Here is a 19,639-nt window from a genome sequence, read left to right as displayed (position 1 = left end):
AGGGAGAGGGATAGAGACAGTCAGAAACATCGATGAGAGAGAAACATTGATCAGCTGCCTCCTGCACACTCCCTACTGGGTATGTGCCCGCAACCAAGGTACATGCCCTTGACCGGAATCGAACCGGGGACCCTTGAGTCTGCAGGCCGATACTCTATCCACTGAGCCAAACCGGTTACAGCTGTGTTCCTTTTCTTGTGCACTCATAAACATTCTGAGAATGGTCTGTAGGTTTTAAGTGCCTGCCCACAGGATGTATGGCACAAAGAAGATTAAGAACCCCCTGCCTACGTAAGGATTGCTGGGGCAAACCTTATGAAGGTTTAGTTTTATTTAATTCCAGCCTTTTGCTGCATCCTGTTTTAGGTGTTTTGAGTGGAGTTGGCTATTCTATGGCCCCATGGGTCCACTCATACCCAATCTTCGAACAGTCCACTGTCTAGAATCCCTGGATAATGAGTACATTACTGACAGTGAATTTGTGTTTATAAGGATATTAAATGGAACCAGAGATTTGTGTTTGGAAATTTGTGCCAAGTCTTGAACTGATTAAGTGCAAGCTTTATGGGATTACCTCTACCACGGAATAAATATATTTATAGATGAAATTACTGAGTGTTGCCACATGCCTATGCCCAACTAGAGATGGTACAGTTTTTGTTGTGGTGTAATTACAGATATTTGCAAAGAGTGCAAATGATTGAAAATAGTAATATACCAAGTAGAGTCTTTATGCATAAGTACATGTTATGTGGTATGTGAAAGAGCTTGCTCATCTTGAAGATAGGGACTCTTGGTTGAGCTTGAAAGGGTAGGGGCATGAGAGGGATTATAAAATTGGAAGTTCTGTGAGTCAAATTCCAAGGAGAAGATCAAATCAATATATCTTGGCTTTGTTGGAAGGAAGGAATGAGCAGGGCTGTTGGTGAGAAATGACAGGAGTGAGATGGGCGGGTGAAGAATGTCAACATCCATTTGTGAGATTTTGCCTTGCAACAGAGAATGCTGAGCTTGCTGAAAGTGGAGTGACAGCCTAGATATGTTACACATGGGAATATTGACTAAAGAAAAGGATTGGAAAAATAGATGAGGGGGCATTTTTGTAGCATAAATATTGCAACACATTATGAAAAGTTTCCTACTAGTTAGCTTGAATGTTGTGGGAAGAAAGACATATTTTACTTTAGAAGATTGCCAACTGGCCCTGGCTCAGTGGTTGAGTGTCCTATGAACCAGGAGGTCATGGTTCAGTTCCCATCAGGGCACATGCCTGGGTTGCGGGCTTGATCCACAATGTAGGGCATGCAGGAAGCAGCCTGTCAATGATTCTCTCTCATCATTGATGTTTCTATCTCTCCCTCTCCCTTCTTTTCTGTAATCAATAATATATATACATATATATATATATTTTTAATTTTTTTTAAAGAAGATTGCCAACCGATTTTAGGTTCTTTTGACTAAATATAAGTTCTTTTACATGACTAATGACACAGGATATGTGCATCCTGAGAAAGACATATATACTCCTACAGTGACACTTCTCAGCCTGCCTATACCCAGGCCTCATTTTGCATGGTCGGTGTGTATAAGTGTACTTTACTTTGCAGATGTTCAGAGGGCTTGCATATTTTTAAAATTTTATTTTTCAATTACAGTTGCCATACAACATTATATTAGTTTCAGGTATACAGCATAACAATTAGACAGTTATATACCTTACAAAGTGATCACTCCAATAAATCTAGTAGAAGAGTGACCTGTTTTTAGAAAGACATTCCCTGAAAAAGGAAGACTGTTTGGAAAGGGAAGAAAAATCCTAGCTGGCTTTGATGGTAACAATTCAGAGGCAAATGCACCTGAGCGTTGGTGTAATGACTCCTGAAGCTCCTCCAAGTCCTCATGTATTCTTTTTTTAAGTCCACACCCAAGGATATTTTCCCATTGATTTTTTTAAGAGAGAGTGGAAGAGAGAGGGAAAGACAGAGAAATATTGATGTGAGAGAAATACATCGATTGTTTGCCTCCTGCACGAGCCCCAATCAGGGCCCTGGCTGGGGAGGAGCCTGCAACTGAGGTATCTGCCCTTGACAGGAATTGAACCTGTGACCCTTCGGTCCGCAGGCCGACGCTCTATCCACTGAGCCAAACTGGCTAAGGCCCCATGTATTCTTGCTGTTGGTTGCCAGAAGCTAGAATAATAATGGAGCTGAGAATATGGGATTTTTGCAGGAGTTTCCAAGCATCATCCAGATTTCATACCAGAAACAAGAGAACTCAGATTTCTTAGGCCTTGAAACCTGCATCTTAGAGAAATGGCTCAAATATTTTATCTTGACTATACTTCTGATTGGTCACTGGCAAAAATTAGGCATTAGAACAATTAAAAAGATGGTTGCACATGAAAATGCATGGCAAGACTGAATTGAAAATTTCATCGTTGCACTTCCAAACTCGCTGATGAGATAGATGTCTTTAGCTATGCTCTCACCCTCAATTCTGACAACTTTTCAATTGCAACTTGAAGTTGTATATGGCTTGAGCATCTTTACGATGTGGCAAAATTCTCATTTCTCCCCCAATTTACTACTAATGGGGGAATTTCTTCTCATTATTGTGAAGTGAGCCTTTAGTAGATTCCAAAGAAAATTCGTAAGTGAATGTTTCACACTGAGTAGGGCCTAACAGGCGAGGCCCTTTATAGAGATGCCCTTATTGAATAATAGCCTTAATTACTATTTCTTGAACTCTCTAAATGGCACTCTCAATAAGCCTAAAGTATGTAAGATTTATCCACATTTTGCAAAGGAGGAAATAAAGGCAACCAAGCAGTACAATAACCAGCCCGGGATCACATAGCTAATAGGTAATGGAGCTAGGATTAGAATTCACACGGGTTGACCCTTAGTGCCTGGTTAAAACCCTGACAACTAGGAAGGTAGGTTATCCCATTTTATAGTTGTGGAAGCTGAGGCTTAAAGAACTTAAGTAATTCCCTTAGTTCCACACAGCTAGTGAACTATAAAGGCACCTTCCCGAGCAGTGTTGTCCAAGAGAAATGTGAGTCACAAATGCAAGAGACATGTCATTTCACATATTTCCTAATAGCCACATTAAAAAAATAAAAAGGAAACAGCTCAAATTATTTTATCTAACCTGACATATCCAAAATACTTTCATTCACACACTCAATATAAAAAAATTATTCACAAGGCATTTTACATTCTTTCTTTCCTACTAAGTCTGATACTCATACTTGCAACACATCTCTGTGTGGAACAACCACTTGGTGGGCCAACCACATTTCAAGTGCCCAACAGCCCTATGTGACTACTGGCTTCTGTATTAGACAGGGTAGTTCTAGAACAGTGCTTCTTAACCTTGGTTGCATATTGGAATCACTGGGGAGTTTTAAAAACACAGAAGCCTGGGTCTTATCTGCAGAGGTTCTGATGTAATTGGTCTGGCTGTGGCCTGGGCTTCTGGATTTTTGATAACAACCTTCCCCAGGCAATTCTAATAGGCAGCCAAGTTTGAGAACCTATTCAAGGATGATGCCAAAACTAATTTGGTGGAGAACTGTAGCCACCATTCATTTGAGAAGATTCTATGAGTTTTCTGAAATGAGAATCATTCAGAATAACTACTCTGGTCATATGCTTTTCTAGTTGACATTAAATGATGCCAGACAATGCCCTAGCTAATTTATGACTTCCTCTCAATTTACATTTGCCAACATTTTTGCCAAGTCCCAGGATAATGTAAAAAAAGAAAAGATTTATTCCCTCTGCCCCCCCCACGGATCTACACACTGGTCTGGATACACACAAGTACAAGTAAATTAAGACATAAAATTATATTGTTTTAATTGAGGGCAAAGGTGTTGATGTCAGTCTGGAAACTCTGAGCTGTGGAGAAGAGGAAGTTGGGGTTTGAAAGCTGCAGGTCGTTGCCAGAGTGAAACTTGTCAAGTGAGGAATGCGTGGGAAATGCTGGGTGAGGAAAGGAGGCAATTGTGGCTCTGGCTGAGGTCTGAAGGCTGCATAGCCCACGGTGTGGCAGGGTGCCCACGAAGCTACTCTCTCCAAAGGCCTCACACCACCTTCCCACTTGGCCAAACGTGTGTTTCTGCCCTGAGACCTGATATTCAGGAATTCAAAGTTTCATCTCACCCGGAGGTTCCGTTGTCCTTAAAATGCTTTTGGAGTCATTTGGACTAATTTTTATAATGCTTTCTTTGATTTAAATCCAAACACAGCTTTAGTATTCTGGACACATTATTTCCCAGAAAGAAAAATACGTGGTCTTCTGTAGTGGTAGCACTATAGTTACATGCAGTTTTCTTGGTTAACTTTATTTGATTTAAAATTAAGCCAGAGAACACGCAATGCTGTGTCATCCATAGCCTTAACTAAATTAATACCACATTTTATCAAATCAAAAATACTGTCAACTGTAAGATGTACCATTATTTCATGTATGCTAGGAAAGACTAAGTTATTACACAATGCTTTCTTATCACTTGAGAATTTAATTTTATTTTCATCGAAAGGGTTATATAGTAATATAATTAAAATGGAAAATGCAAGCCAAAGAGATTGGTTAAGGTATTCCTAAAACTTCTTCATAGTCTTTTTTGATTTCACATCATCAGTGCTCTTTTCTCACAAAAATATTGTTTTCTTTTCATCAACAACAGCAGTGATTCAGCACTTCTTTAAAAAGTGCTCCCTCGCCCTAACCGGTTTGGCTCAGTGGATAGAGCATAGGCCTGAGGACTGACGGGTCCCAGGTTCGATTCCGGTCAAGCTCATGTACCTTGGTTGCATACACATCCCCAGTAGGGAGTGTGCAGGAGGCAACTGATCGATGTTTCTCTCTCATCGATGTTTCTAACTCTCTGTCCCTCTCCCTTCCTCTCTGTAAAAAAATCGATAAAATATACTTTAAAAAAAAAAAGTGCTCCCAATTGTTTCAGGGATTTTCCTCCAAGACTGACTTTTTGGATATGCAATAAGTTTGCATTTCATTGCCAAATTGTGGCGAAATCTTTCTGCAGATATTTTAAGTGACAATTTACTAGCCATGCAACCGACTCATTTGAAGTGCTAACTGTAAAACTGCTAGATAAGGTCACGCATGGGCAGGCAATGGCCACTACATCATGACTGTGCCTGGCTGACAGTTTTAAGATGGATTCCAATTTCAGAGATGTGCAGATGTGAAACAAATGTGCTTCATAGAATTGAGGAAATATGGTATGTAAATTGTATTTCCGATAATCCAGGCTCCCCATCTGCTTGTCACATCCATCTTGTTTTTTGTGCTTTAAACAGTTTTAATGAGATGTGTGTGATGTTTCCTCCTCAGCATACCTAGGCTTTAATGTTCAATGGGATATAAGCAACTCCCCTGCCCCCCTTCCTTCTTCTCCAATTTGCAGCTACAAAGCTGTACTTTAATAGCATTCTTCCCAACTTTAATGTATATACAGATCACCTGGGAATCTTATTAAAATGCAGATTCTGATTCAGTAGGTCTGAGAAGGAACCTGAGCGTCTGCATTTCTAGTACGTTTTCAGGTGATGCCCACCCTGCTGTTCTGGTGACCACACACTGAGTAGCCCAGGCCTTGCTACATCTAAGGACACAGTATATCACTGAAGAAATTCTGCACCTTCCCCAAGTGCATGAGTTTAGTTTTTCCTCGGTTTCTGTTATTATTTTGATGAAGACCTATATATTGTAAATGTCATTGTACTGGATAAATACAAAGATTTCTTAGGATAAAAAGAAAATAATTTTGTATTATGGTACAGGGAGAGATATTTCTCCCCTTGATTTGCTTTCTGAAAGATTTGTTCATTTCATTTTCTCTCAAAAAACTTGGGCAACTTGAATTTGTTAGGAAATCTGCATGTAATTGCAGATTAATAACCTACCCATTAATACCACATTAGTTCTTTATGATTAATAGCATCTGTGTGAATGCTTAATGAATTAGTAATGAAGGACTATTTACTTTAAAGTGTCAAGAGAACATTCCATGTTAAAAAAGGCACTACCCATAATAGGAAAATTAATTATATGCTGGTTAGATAATAGCTTGTCACAGGCAAGATATGTTTGTTTGGAAAGCCTTATTGGTTTTGATATTTGCACTATGAAAGATACTTTCTAAAACATGCATGGACCTTTTAGTTTATAAAATGAGAAGGGAATTTTTATCAACAATTAAGATAAATGCAGGAACTTACGTTTATGAGAGAGAGAAGTGCACGTGCACACGCATGCACACACACAAATATGTGCTAGTGTTTTCACAAGTTTACCTGTGTCCTTAACCAGAGACTTCCTGTAGTGACCATTTATATTATTCTAAATCGAACTGTTTCTATTACCTGCTGTCTATTCTGAATTCATAAATCCACTTCCTCAAGGCCTAAATGATTTTTGTTACTAATTTTATTCCTTTAGCATATCATTTTTTTCTCAGAGGTTCCTCACTTTAATTCTGTGATGTCGGCCATCATTGTTTATTTCTATCTTTGCCCTACATCCGAGGAAGTGAAGGTCAAGGAAATTATGTGACTTGCCCAAACCAGTCCAGCCATATCATTTGTCCCCCACAGATTATGGGTCTAACAATTCAAATGTCTCCCGTTTTAACCCAGGCGGAAAGAGCTACATGAGCAGAGTCTATGTCTAGCTGGTGCCTTTGAGGAAACCCAAGAAGGCCAGTGAGATTGGAGCTCAGAGTTAGAAGGGAAAAGGGACAAAAGATAAAACTAAAGAAAAAGGAGGGGCCAGAGTATGCAGGCCTTGTAGGTCATGTAAAGATTTTAGCCTCTGTCCTTAGGCAATGGGAAGCCATTTGTAAATGTCATGTCAAGGGCCTCTGTGAGTGATGTGCTTTTCCGGAGCACACTGGCTGCATGTGGAGAATGGCTTGGAGGAGGGAGATGATGTATTGAGACCAATTCAGAAGGCCCCATCATGCTGTTCTGTTCTCTAGCTTGAGATCCAGACAAAAGTAGAGTTTGTTTTCCTTGTTACAGAAATCCCCAAGCATTATTGGGTATCCTTTTCTCTCTTTTTCCCCCAGTTCAGCAATGAAGGGTCATTGTCTCATCTCTGTAGCTCCTGGTTTTTTTTAAACTTAGGTGCTTTGCCAAACACCCCCCAGACACCCAGCAGAAGCCTTTACAGAAGCCACAGCAGCAGCCAGTGGGTGTAGAAGTTAGCTCTCGGCTCACTGGCTCTTTTGCCCTTTGGGTCCTCCAGTTGTGTCAAAGGTGCTTTTGCTTCCCCTCTTTTGGAGAAGAGGATTCTGGGTAGAGAAGGAAAGAGAGCCCAGTTCCCAATCCCTCACTGTCAGAAACCCAATTTTAGAGGAACAACATCCCTCCACCACATACTGTGGTTTGAACAGCCAAGAATAGAACCTTTGCTGCTCTCACCTCCTCTTGGGAGTGAAAAGGTGGGAGTGAAAACAGGGGTTAGTTGGGAAGTGGCTTTTTAAACCTATGTTTACAGTATTTTGATGCCACTGTCATAGATGAGGGGAGGAATTGTGAAGTCTGAAGCTCAGATTTTTTAGGATTTCAGGGATGCAGTATTTATCCCACTCTTCCTCCTCATAGGGTGTGGTATAGGCTGGGATTGAAAATAGCTGCTCTGTGTTGTTTTTTTCCCCTCCACTTTAGGAATCTTCCTGGCATAGTGCTACTTTTTTACCCCTCTTGAACAAGTGAATTGACCATCATCTCAAACCCCTATTGCATTTTATCTTTGAGGAAGGTAAAGAACTTTTTATATCCTACCTATGAGTGAAATCATATGGTTCTTATCCTTTTCCATCTGACTCATTTTATTTCACTTAGCACGATACTGTCAAGATCCATCCATGTTGTTGCAAATGGCAGGATTTCATCATTTTTGAAAGCAACAATCAAACCAACCAGACTCATAGACACAGACAACAGTATGGGATTACCAGAGGGAAGAGGGGATAGGGGAAGGTAGAAGATGGTAAAGAGGGGATAAATAGTGATGGAAGGATAATTGACTTGGGGTTGTGGACACACAATGCAATATACAGAAGATGTATTATAGAATTATATACCTGAAACTTACATAATGTTATTAATCATGTTACCCCAATAAATTTAATAAAAAAGAAGGGAACTTTTTAAAGCTGGGTTTTGCGAGATTGAGGAACTAAATTAGACCTAAATGGGCCAATGTAAGGAAAGTGTTCCAGAATAAAAAAAAAGTAGTGATCTCCTTAAAGATTGTTGACATTGAACTAAAATGGAGCTGCAGAGTGAAAGGAGCAAAGAAAGGACAAAAGCTCCTTAATTTGACCTTAGGTTGGGTGGAGAATGGGGGACGGGGGAATCTGGGCTGGTGATGTGCCCTGGGATCACAGGCATGAAAAAGAACTGGTGATAATTATCAACTATATCTTAATAAAGTTGGGGAAAGGAGGGCTGATGAGTACTGTTGCTTTAAAGTAGGGGTTCTCAAAGTGTGTTCCCTTGATCTGTAGGATTGACATTACCTAGGAGTTTGTTAGAAATGCAAATTCCTGGATGCTACCCGGACCTATTGAATCAGGTATTCTGGCGGAAAAGACCCAAGACTGTTTTTTTTAAATCCTCACCTGAGTCGCCCATACTGGTTTGGCTCAGTGGATAGAGCGTCGGCCTGCGGACTCAAAGGTCCTGGGTTCGATTTTGGTCAAGGGCATGTACCTTGGTTGCAGGCACATCCCCAGTGGGGGGTATGCAGGAGGCAGCTGATCAATGTTTCTCTCTCATCAATGTTTCTGGCTCTCTATCCCTCTCCCTTCCTCTCTGTAAAAAATCAATAAAATATATTAAAAAAATAAAATCCTCACCCGAGGATATTTTTTCCATTGAATTTTAGAGAGAGTGGAAGGGAGGAAGGATGGGGTGGAGAGAGGAAGAAAGAGAGAAACATCGATGTGAGAAGAGAGACCCATTGATTGGTTGCCTCCCAAATGCACCCTGACTGGGGCCAGGAATAGAATCTGAATCCCATTCATTCCCTTGACCAGGAATCAAACCCGAGACCCTTTGGTATGCGAGCCAACTGACAACCACTGGCCAGGACCCAACAGTGTGTTTTAACAAGCCCTTTTGATGATACTGATGCTGCATGCTCAAGTTTGGAATCCACTGGTTTAGACTAGGGCAGTGGTCGGCAAACTCATTAGTCAACAGAGCCAAATATCAACAGTACAACGATTGAAATTTCTTTTGAGAGCCAAATTTTTTAAACTTAAACTATATAGGTAGGTACATTGTTATTAACTTAATTAGGGTACTCCTAAGGCTTAGGAAGAGCCACACTCAAGGGGTCAAAGAGCCGCATGTGGCTCGAGAGCCGCAGTTTGCCGACCACGGGACTAGGACATTATGTGAAGTCCAGCCTTAGGGACCAGCTAACTTTGTTTTGTTCTAACCTGACCAGGCCTGCCATCTCTAGCTAGGTGCCTCAGGAGTGTGTCTCTGATCACAGTAGGGTGATAGGGCAAAGGGGTTAGATGGCTCAGTGCAGAGTCACTCGACTACTGCAGAAAACAAGTCTCTATGTAACTAGGGAAGGCCTTTCTTCTGGTTATGATTGAGAGAGCTGTCAAGAAAGTCCATGAGGGCAGTGCTGCCTCTGGTTTAGCCACTGGGGGCCGAGTTCTCACACAGGAAAGCAACTGGTGGAATTTTACTGGCTACTTGCTGGTGGAATGAACAGGAGTCCAAACCCAAGCTCTAACCTTTGCTAGCTGAGTTTCCTTGGATAAATTCTTACCGGTTTCTCACCTCTAGAATGCGGTTAAATACCTGCCTCTTAGGGTTGGTCAGGGATTAATGGAGATCATACACCTGGCTCAGAGCAGGTACTTAATAAATGAATGCTGTCACCATTGGGTCCTTGGATATCTGAGGACTGCTCAGGAAGGACCACTACAGGGGGTATATAACCACACAGATGGCCTTTTCCTTGTAATGTTAAGATGGTAGGAATAGGAGGCAGGGAAAATATAATTAGGGGTTTTATTATAGGCAAAAAACCGAAGGTGGATTTTAATGACTTTAAGTTCAGCACAGGCCTTACATTGAATTACCTGCTAAGATACAAATTATGTAAGTAGGAAGGTTAATTTTATGAGTTAAAATATATTGGCAAATTCATTGTAATAACATGCTATCAAAGAGTAATGTTAGAATTTAATTTAAATTATTTTGAGGTATAACCCTGATAAGTATAATCCTTAGAACTTCTCTTATGAGTGAACATAATAAAAAAGTTACCTTCTATTAGACTATTGTAGTATCTGGCAGTTTTATAAAATTGATTTCATTTTGGACAAAGAGGTCTTTTGTGTTAAACGGGGGATATTTTTATGTTATTTGCTAACCCATGATTTAGATTGATGAGTTAGAGGCTTTTGATTCCCCTACAATAATCTCTGCCCCCTTTTCTTTTTTTTGACAGACTTCTTTTTAAAAAAAAATCTTTATCTGCCCCCTTTTCTTAGGCTGATGCCAATAATTATCATTTATAAGATGATCATAAAAACGAACAGAGAAAAGAATTCTGACAGGTTCTCTCCTTATCCTTAGGTGGGGGATTTCCAGAAGAATGAGAAATATCAGCTTTTATTGTCTTTTCAGTACGTCAGACAGACTGAGTTAATCCCATGCTTGACTGGCTGTGGGGCCCAGGAACTGCAGAGTTGAGTTTCACACAATTCATGTGAAAACTTGAGAGCTATGGGATCCACAGACCATGACTTAGTTAACTTGAATTTTATTTTTTAATGAGAATAACACCGGGTTTTGCAAGCTGATTTAAAGTCTCCAGGTTTAACTGCATACAAGTTTAATACCTTGCATGTGTGCGTTAGAAAAATGAAGCCTTTCAGTGCAGTAAATAAACTGAGGAGCCTGGAAACCAAATTGAAGTCTGTAGCCCGGAAAATCAACAAGGACTAAAAATAGTAAGATTAGAGGCGACATTCAACCATGTACCATCCGAAGGTGGTTTTTTAGTACCACCAAAGGAGAAAGCAGGCCATGATATGATAGGTTTAAAAAATATACATGTCTAGAGAACATTCTGTTCATTACATAGGTGTGGAAGGTCACACCTTTCCTTAAAAATGTAGATTTGGTTTTCCAAACTTGGTATTTTTCATACCCTTTCTCTCATTAGAATTAAGAGGACACTCCCCCTGATTTCTAATATACTCTGAATTGAGGAATTACCTTGATGACATTTGACATGAATGTTTTAGACTGCAATTACTGTTTCTGTAAAGCAAATCAGGCAAGCAGCTCCAGCATTTATTGTCTTTCAGCAAGTAGTCAGATGATTTCCTGTATAACAGGTATATAGGAGTGCAGGGTCTGGGAAAGGACACAAAGGAGCCTGTGTTGAAAGAATTCCTATTATCTGGAGCCATCTCATTAAAATGGCTTCAGCTCAACAATGAGATTCTTGGTAGGTGTTTGTTCAAAGGCCTAAAACATTATGCATGTGGGATTTTTGAAAACTATTAGTTGAGAAGGTGCTAAATATTGTAGAATCTTCAAATGACTGCCTTGAGCTCTCACCTTACCAGGGGAGTGCCAACTCTTAAGGAGTCTCATTCTTTTTCCTTGGAAATTGCCTCTTCCTATTACAGAACTCTAAATAAAGAGCCTGTCTGAGCAGGAGAAGTGAATTGAGTGAATAGAATGGATAGTCCTATCTGGCCTCTGCACTTAAGGAAGTTGAATGTTAACTAAGAATCCGCCCCCTGCCCCTTCCTCAGTGGAGAAGTAGAAGTGGATGATTAAGCTGAGACCATTGGTAAACCCAAATGGGGCTGAGTGGAAAAAGTGAAGGGATTATACAAACAAACAACTTATAGGCAATCAACAAATAGTATGATGATTGCCAGAGGGAAAGGGGAGAGGGGGGAGGTAGAAGAAGGTAAATGGAGGATCAATGGTGATGGAAGAAAAACTGACTTGGGGTGGTGAACACAATATAATAAAGATGATATATTATAGAATTGTACCCCTGAAACCTATATAATTTTATTAATCAATGTCACCTCAATGAATTCAATTAAAAAAACACACACAACCCCTGCCCTAGCTGGTTTGGCTCAGTGGATAGAGCGTCAGCCTGCGGACTGAAGGGTCCCGGGTTCGATTCTGGTCAAGGGCACATGCCTGGGTTGCGGGCTTGATCCCCAGTGGGGGATGTGCAGGAGGCAGCCAATCAATGGTTCTCTCTCATCATTGAAGTTTCTATCTCTCCCTCTCCCTTCCTCTATGAAATCAATAAAGATATATTAAAAAAACAAAAAAACAACAACCCCTGCTGTTCATGAAAACAGATGACCTCTTATATTTCATTGTATGACCTAGGGACTAAAATGTGAGAAAAGGAGATTATGGATGTTAGCATAATCAGGACATTGTTGATTTTAAAAAGAATAGGTCAGTCTAATTTCTCACAGTTCCTTTCCAGTGTGATAAAAACTCTCTCTCAGACTTTCCTTGTCAGGATTTCAACTAGGGCAAATGTGCATTGGACATCAACAATGCAAGCATTAAGCCCTGGGTGTTCAAAGATGAATGTGATCCAGCTCCTGAGCTAGAGAGTACTCGATCTCATAGAAAATAGCCATTGTTAATGTAAATTTTATGCACCAAAAGTATTTTTTGGTGATAATATTTGAGGCCCAGTGATCAAAAATACCTTCTCTATTGAAATTCTCACATAACTCATTCTCTGTGAGGCCAGGCTTGTGTTAAAAAGGCACGGCTGTCCACACCATGGGCAAAAACAGATTTTATATGGATTATAGATATAAATGTGAAACTATAAGAATTCTAGGGGAAAACATAAGAGAATATCTTAATGACCTCAGGGCAGGCAAAGATTTCTTAAATAGGACACAAAATATGCTAACCATAGACGGAAAAAAGTGGGCAAATTAAGCTACATTAAAATAAAGAATTTTAGTTCATCACATGATACCATTAATAAAATGAAGTCTATGAAATGGGAGAAGATTTTGCAATATAAATACTCAACAAAGGACTTGTGTTGATAAAATTGATAAAAGGTAGATTACCCAAAAAGTTTATGGGAAATAGACTTGAGTAAGGTGACTTGGAGTAAGAGGATGTTGGTTGCCTTGATTGGACTGGAAGGGAGCACAAGAGGCTTCTGAGATTCTGGTCATAATGTCTGTTATGTGGGTGTGTTTACTTTGTGGAAGTCCTGCAAATTATGTACTTTTCTGTAATTTCATTGAAAGTGTTTACATAACAAAGAAAATGCCTTGTTTCCAGGAGGAACAAAATATTCTCAGAGGTTAACACTGACTGCAAATTATCCCTCCTCATGGAGCATTGCCTCTACTGTGAAAGCAAAGGAAGTGTTGAGAGCATGGGTTTTGCAAGGTGGCCAGGGCAGGTTCAATTTGTGGAATCATCCTACACACAGAGTGGCTACAATATCCTAAGAAAGGAGGAGGAAAGACCATTTATGGAGGAAGCACTAGAAATAAGGTTGATTGCTTTACAATTTTGGGCATGGCTGACTCAGCCTGTAATCCTGTTTAAGCCACCATTGATGGATCACCTATCATGTGTCCGGGTGTTGAAGCAGGCACTTTCTGTGCATTAAAATGTTTGATTCTTACCACAACCCTGGGAGGTAGGCACTATGCTTATCCAAATTTGCAGATGAAGAAACTGAGGCTTAGATCAAAGAACCTGCTCAAGTTCTCGCTGGAACATATCGGCCAGCTGCAACTGGAACCCATGTCTGTGTCATTTGAAAGCTCACCCCCTTTATATGTCTGTTATGTTGCCTTTAAAAATTGTATTTGATGGAGCATAATGACAAGAAAAAAATACATAATATATGTAATGTTTAAATTTGATGACCAGAAACACTTTGAAATCAATTTTAAAGTCTGAGATTTACTGCACTACAGGTTTTTTAATGAACTGGAATTTTCCTTTTCTGTTGTAACATGATTAGGAATAACTGGATACGGGGTGGATGGAGGACTGAGAAATCCTCCAGGAAACAAGTCAGATTATTATAGGAATGCCCTTGTATGGGTGACCCACGAGCCCTTCTCTGTGCGTTAGGGACATTTTAATAATCTGAGCAATTGCCTTTGATAGGCATACTTTGTTTTCTGCTTACTAATGACTCCCTAGGCTAGATTTTATTTCTCTTACCACTAATTCAGATACAGAGATAGATTAAATGGATGCTGCTAACTGATCGCCACATCACTGTCTGCATATCAATGCTCTGCCTGCTTGGGTATGAAGAGAAAGAGAGAAGGAAAAGGGTAAGCCAGATATTCGTGGTAGCTGAATTTGTTTTAAAAGACAAATTCTGGAACAGGATTGTGAGATATACAAATTATTGATATTTGTGCATGGTTAGCTTTTTGGGATTGCCCTACTTAGCATACACATGTCTTTTTTCCTTCTTCTGATACAGAATGTCTTTGTGTCCACTCAGGTAGATATATAATACTTTGAGTTCTTTTGCTGCTGTTTTTTTTTTTTTTTTGCTTATTTGTTTGTTTGTTTTCAGGGCCTTCATGTTTGCAGCCTATGGAGTGTTTATAGTGTTGGAATAATATCACATCTCTAAATGAAATTTGGAGATGTGGAAATTATTCCAAACGTGTCTCCCCAACAATCCAGTCAGTGGCCGTGGAAGCAATATGGTGGAAAGGCACATGATCTGATTTGAATAGAAATATATATGGGTATGGTTTTAGAGCTTTCTGTTTACTAAAAAAAAAAATCTCCCTTCTTTATCCTTGGGGCCAGTTATTCCACATTTATTGCTGTGTAATACACAAGAAAGAAGCACTATACAAGTTGAAATAATTGAAAACACCCACATCCAACTCAATTTATTTTATTTGAATCCATCTAGTTACATGGACTTGTTTGACATACTGCAGATGCTTAAAAAACCTGGACAGGAGCTCTGGATTGCTTTTCTCTTATTTTTGAAATGTAGAACTTCTAGTTTAGAAGTTGATTCCTCTTCAGAGAATATGTAATTATTTATTAATTTGATTAGCTTTGTACATTGTGCTTTGAAGCAATTCAGAGTACTGTAGGAGCATCTGTTGTAACGTCATTTGGAGGCTGCTACATTTCAGAAATAACCCCCAAATGCTTTGATAATACCAGTTTGACATAGATCAATAGAGGCAGTGCCAGGGTGCTGCATAAGGATTCTTTGTCTTGGCTTAGTGTTGGTAAATTGATACTCTCAAGTATATAACCAAGGTGGTCTTTTTGAAGGAGGGTAGCTTTTTATTGAATTTTGGTTTTCCTCCTTCCTTGAAATAGTGACAACTGTCATTTTCCTCCTTCAAACAATAGCATCAGTGATTTTGTAAATAGAAAATCATTTTCCAGGAAGGCTTATGTCTATGCTGGCAACCATTTTATACACATGGCCTCATTTAAATGGCCAGGATTTCAAATGTGTAAATGGACAAGTTTTTAGGCAATTTGGTTAGGCTTTCCAATCTCGCCTCTCCATTTCCTGTCTAAACAACTTCTCCCATGTCCACAGCATGTTTATACAACATTGAATAAAACTTCTAATGGGAAATTTCTTCCAGGTGACCTCCCTGAGAGGCTGGACTGTGGAGAAACCTTAAGAAACCCGACCCTGATGAAATTGCCTCCGTTGAGAATATTACTCGGTGCAGAAACAAGGAACAGAATTTAGTTATTTTTGGTTCTTGAATAAATGAATTCTGTTTCTTTTTGTGTAGGTGGCAGAAAACATTAACCCCTGCATAAGGTCCCGTCTCAGTTGGAAATTGAACTTTTGGTTTCTTTGAGTCAGTAGAACCTTTGAGAAAATAATGTTAAATTGTTTTTATTTGAACTTCAAGCAAGTTGGAATCGGCTCTGCTGTCTGCCTATCTTTTATAGAAGTCTCTTTTCTAGGGCTGTCTGTCTTTACATCTAATTTTCTGGAGGCGGAGACTGTGATTATCAAGTGACCTCCCACTCAGCACCACATGTGGATGGATACTAATAAATCCTTTCTTAACCTTCTAGCACTTTTGGAGAAATCAATCAGTAGAAGGCGGGACACCGAAGCCATACAGAAAGCCAAAATCCTTTATTCATCTTGCATGAATGAGAGTGAGTAATCTATAATAATAAAAGCATAATATGCTAATTAGACCAGACAGCCAAACGTACTTCCAAATAAAGCCGCAGCAGCTTTGAGGGCCGAGGGCAGGCAGCTGTGGTGGCCGGCAGCGGCAGGGTGATGGGGGTGGCGCCTTCCCCTGATCAGCCCAGTTGCCTCCTGCAGAGGGAGGCCAGAGTGGGGAGTGGGCCTAAGCCGTCAGTAGGACATCCCCTGAGGGCTCCCAAACTGTGAGACGGGGCAGGCTGGGCTGAGGGACTGCCCCTCCATGCATGAATTTTCGTGCATTGGGCCTCTAGTAAATCAATAAAGAAATAAAGAGAAATAAATAAAATATTTAACACCCCTATTCTTCAGAGTTCTTTTAATGTTTAAAGATATTATTTAAGAAAAGGAACAATTCTCAAAAACTGGGTTTTGACTAGCCCTGCCCTGTCTTAATGTTCTCTTGCTGGTTTGATGGAGAAAATGATTCTATTTCTATGGCTTGGATTCTTTAGGTATCAGTTACTCTATGAGACATTTGGGTGGGATCAGAAGGTCAAACCCCACTATATGCGGTACAGAAACCAGAATCTAGAGGCCAGGTCTGGTCTGAGAAGGAACCTGGGAGAGAGGGCACTTGGGAGTATTGCTAGTCCCCTAAGGACCTACTGGGGCCTAGGGAAATCCAGATTCCCAGGCAGGCCAGGCTCCTGCTTCTCCATCAGCCTGAGAGTAATCTGTTGGTTGTCTTAGGCATGTCTCCGTATCTTGGGTCTGATTGGAGTTAAAAGAGATACATAATTTTATCTCGTCTGCTCTTTCAAGGTCATTGCAGAAAGAAGCCAGTGCTTCTGGGAAGTATGTTAACTTGTTTAGGATTTTGGGTATTATTCAGTGAGCTAGACGAGAGCAGAAAAAGTTGATGAAAAAGTCTGAAGCATTAGTTCACTTTTATTGGGGTGTGATTGGTTTTATTGAGCAGTTGCTTTTACCTAGGGTTGTTCCTTAGCATTGCAGAGTATTATCAACCTAACATCGCCCATTGCCTGGGGTCAGTGTAGTAAGTCCATCTTTCATAGTAGGGAATATCCAGCAGGTTCCCTAGTCAGCTCTCCTGGCAAGAATACCAGGTTTAGACAGTGACATTGCTGTGTGAGTCATAGGTAGTTCTGTCTCTGGTTATCTTCAGTCTACGGCACCTCTCCATAACAGCTGAAATGTTAAATTGGAGTCTTACAGGAATTTTCTCTTGAGAAGATACCTTTGCATTCTAGCTTGGAAATCCAGTTTGCAATTCTAACTCTCCCTTAATCTTTTTTCCCTTTCAGAAGCGATCGAAAAGGCAGATGCCAAGCCATTGCTACACATCCTGCGGCACTCACCTTTTCGCTGGCCTGTGCTCGAGTCTAATATTGGTCCTGAAGGGGTTTGGTCAGAGAGAAAGTTCAGCCTTCTTCAGACACTTGCAACGTTTCGTGGTCAATACAGCAATTCTGTATTTATCCGTTTGTATGTGTCCCCTGATGACAAGGCATCCAATGAACACATCTTGAAGGTATAGTGAAGACTTGGTTATCCCGTTTGTTCTGTCCAAGGTTAGCTTTTTGGGGTGCTTCCTAGGGAAAGAGACTCATACTACCTTAGTGAAATGATAAGGAAAAATTATGTTAAACATTAGGATCTAGAGCAGTGGTTCTCAACCTTCCTAATGCTGCGACCCTTTAATACAGTTCCTCATGTTGTGGTGACCCCCAATTTCATTGTTACAAATTAAACATAATTAAAGCATGGTGATTAATCACAAAAACAATATGTAATTATATATGTGTTTTCCGATGGTCTTAGGCAACCTCTGTGAAAGGGTCGTTCGACCCCCAAAGGGGTTGTGACCCACAGGTTGAGAACCTCTGATCTAGAGTATTACCCCCTTCACAGATGTGCAGACTGTAAATCATGAACAAACCAGTTTTATTAGCCTTTTAAGAATCTAGTGAGCAAGTTAATTTCAAGTGATCTGTGATCTGGCCCTCAATGTCTACTCTAAGCATGTGTGGGCACCTAAATTTCAGTGGGAAGAGAGCTGGAAAGACTTCCTTCTTTTTTTTTTCATTTAGCATGTTCTTTTTTTATTTTTCAATTATAGTTGACATTCAGTATTATTTTATATTAGTTTCAGGTGAAGAGCATAGTGGTGAGACACATATAATTTGTGAACTGATCCCTCAATAAGTCTAGTACCCACTCTGCACCATACATACTTATTATGATACTAGAGGCCTGGTGCAAGAGATTCGTGCACTCTGGAGGGGGGGTCCCTCAGCCCAGCCTGTACCCTCTTGCAGTCCGGGAGCCCTTGGGTGATGTCCAACTGATGGCTTAGGCCTGCTCCCTAGCCTTAATGCTGCCATGGAGGCGGGAGAGGCTCCTGCCACCGCTGCTACGCTTGCCAGCCGTGAACCTAGCTTCTGGCTGAACGGGCACTCCCCCTGTGGGAGCGCACTGACCATTGGGGGCAGCTCCTGCATTGATCATCTGCCCCCTCGTGGTCAGTACACATCATAGTGATCAGTCGTTCTGCAGTTTGGTCGATTTGCATATTAGCCTTTTATTATATAGGATTATTGTGCAAAGACTTTCTGAACTCTCTTCTTCCCCTCACCTTCTCATTCCCCTGACAAAGGAGAGAACACATGCCATGATTCCTTGTTCTTCCATCACTAAAGTCTTCTTGCATATATGCCTAAAATTTCATTGTCAAATTCAGTCTGAATCTCTTCCTTTCCTTTCATAAGATAAATTGAAACTTTTTCCAAGTGCTTGGCTTGCATTTTCTACTGGGAGAGTAAGCATCCCTTCTCTTCCAAGGAATGGGCCACACAGACATACCTTGACACAGATTGGTAAAATCAGGAGACTACCAACAATGAAAGATTCATTAATAAAAGAGCTTGGCAAGACTTCAAATAACATTTCTCAAAATGTTTTGCTTTGATTCTACCATTTTTTTGCCTCCTCAGTTACTTTGACTAATAATGAAAATTTTATTGAGCTACTGCTTCCTCCCTCCCAGTTCTGTCCTTTTTTGAGCTAGAAAATATTAATAATATATTTATATTCAAATCAGAAGTATAAAACTTTTAGAGTGTGTTACCCTTTCCTGATATATCAACTTTTTAAAATCCACATTCTGGAATTAATTTGTTTTATTTTTATTTTTTGTTAATCCTCACCTGAGGATATTTTCCCATTGATTTTTAGAGAGAGTGGAAGAGATGGGGAGAGACACACAGAGAGAAACATCAATGTGAGAGAAGACACATCAATTGGTTGCCTCCCGCATGTGCTCCAACCAGGGTTGGGGATCGAGCCTGCAACCAAGGCACATGCCCTTGACCAGAATCGAACTTGG

The 19,639-nt window shown here is 40.2% G+C and overlaps 1 protein-coding gene across 1 annotated transcript in view; it reads left to right on the top strand.

Annotated features, from left to right (window-relative positions):
* The window catches only part of PHEX (phosphate regulating endopeptidase X-linked), a 195,036-nt gene that overhangs the window by 20,406 nt on the left and 154,991 nt on the right, over window positions 1-19,639 (top strand). Inside the window, exons 4-5 of the mRNA XM_059679129.1 lie at window positions 16,149-16,235; window positions 17,559-17,785. Of these exons, the coding sequence (XP_059535112.1) occupies window positions 16,149-16,235; window positions 17,559-17,785 (314 nt within the window). The remainder of the gene's footprint in view (window positions 1-16,148; window positions 16,236-17,558; window positions 17,786-19,639) is intronic.

Source organism: Myotis daubentonii, chromosome X (genome assembly GCF_963259705.1).
Source record: "Myotis daubentonii chromosome X, mMyoDau2.1, whole genome shotgun sequence".
NCBI classification, from domain to species: Eukaryota; Metazoa; Chordata; class Mammalia; order Chiroptera; family Vespertilionidae; genus Myotis; species Myotis daubentonii.
This window is presented reverse-complemented; position numbering and strand designations above follow the sequence as displayed.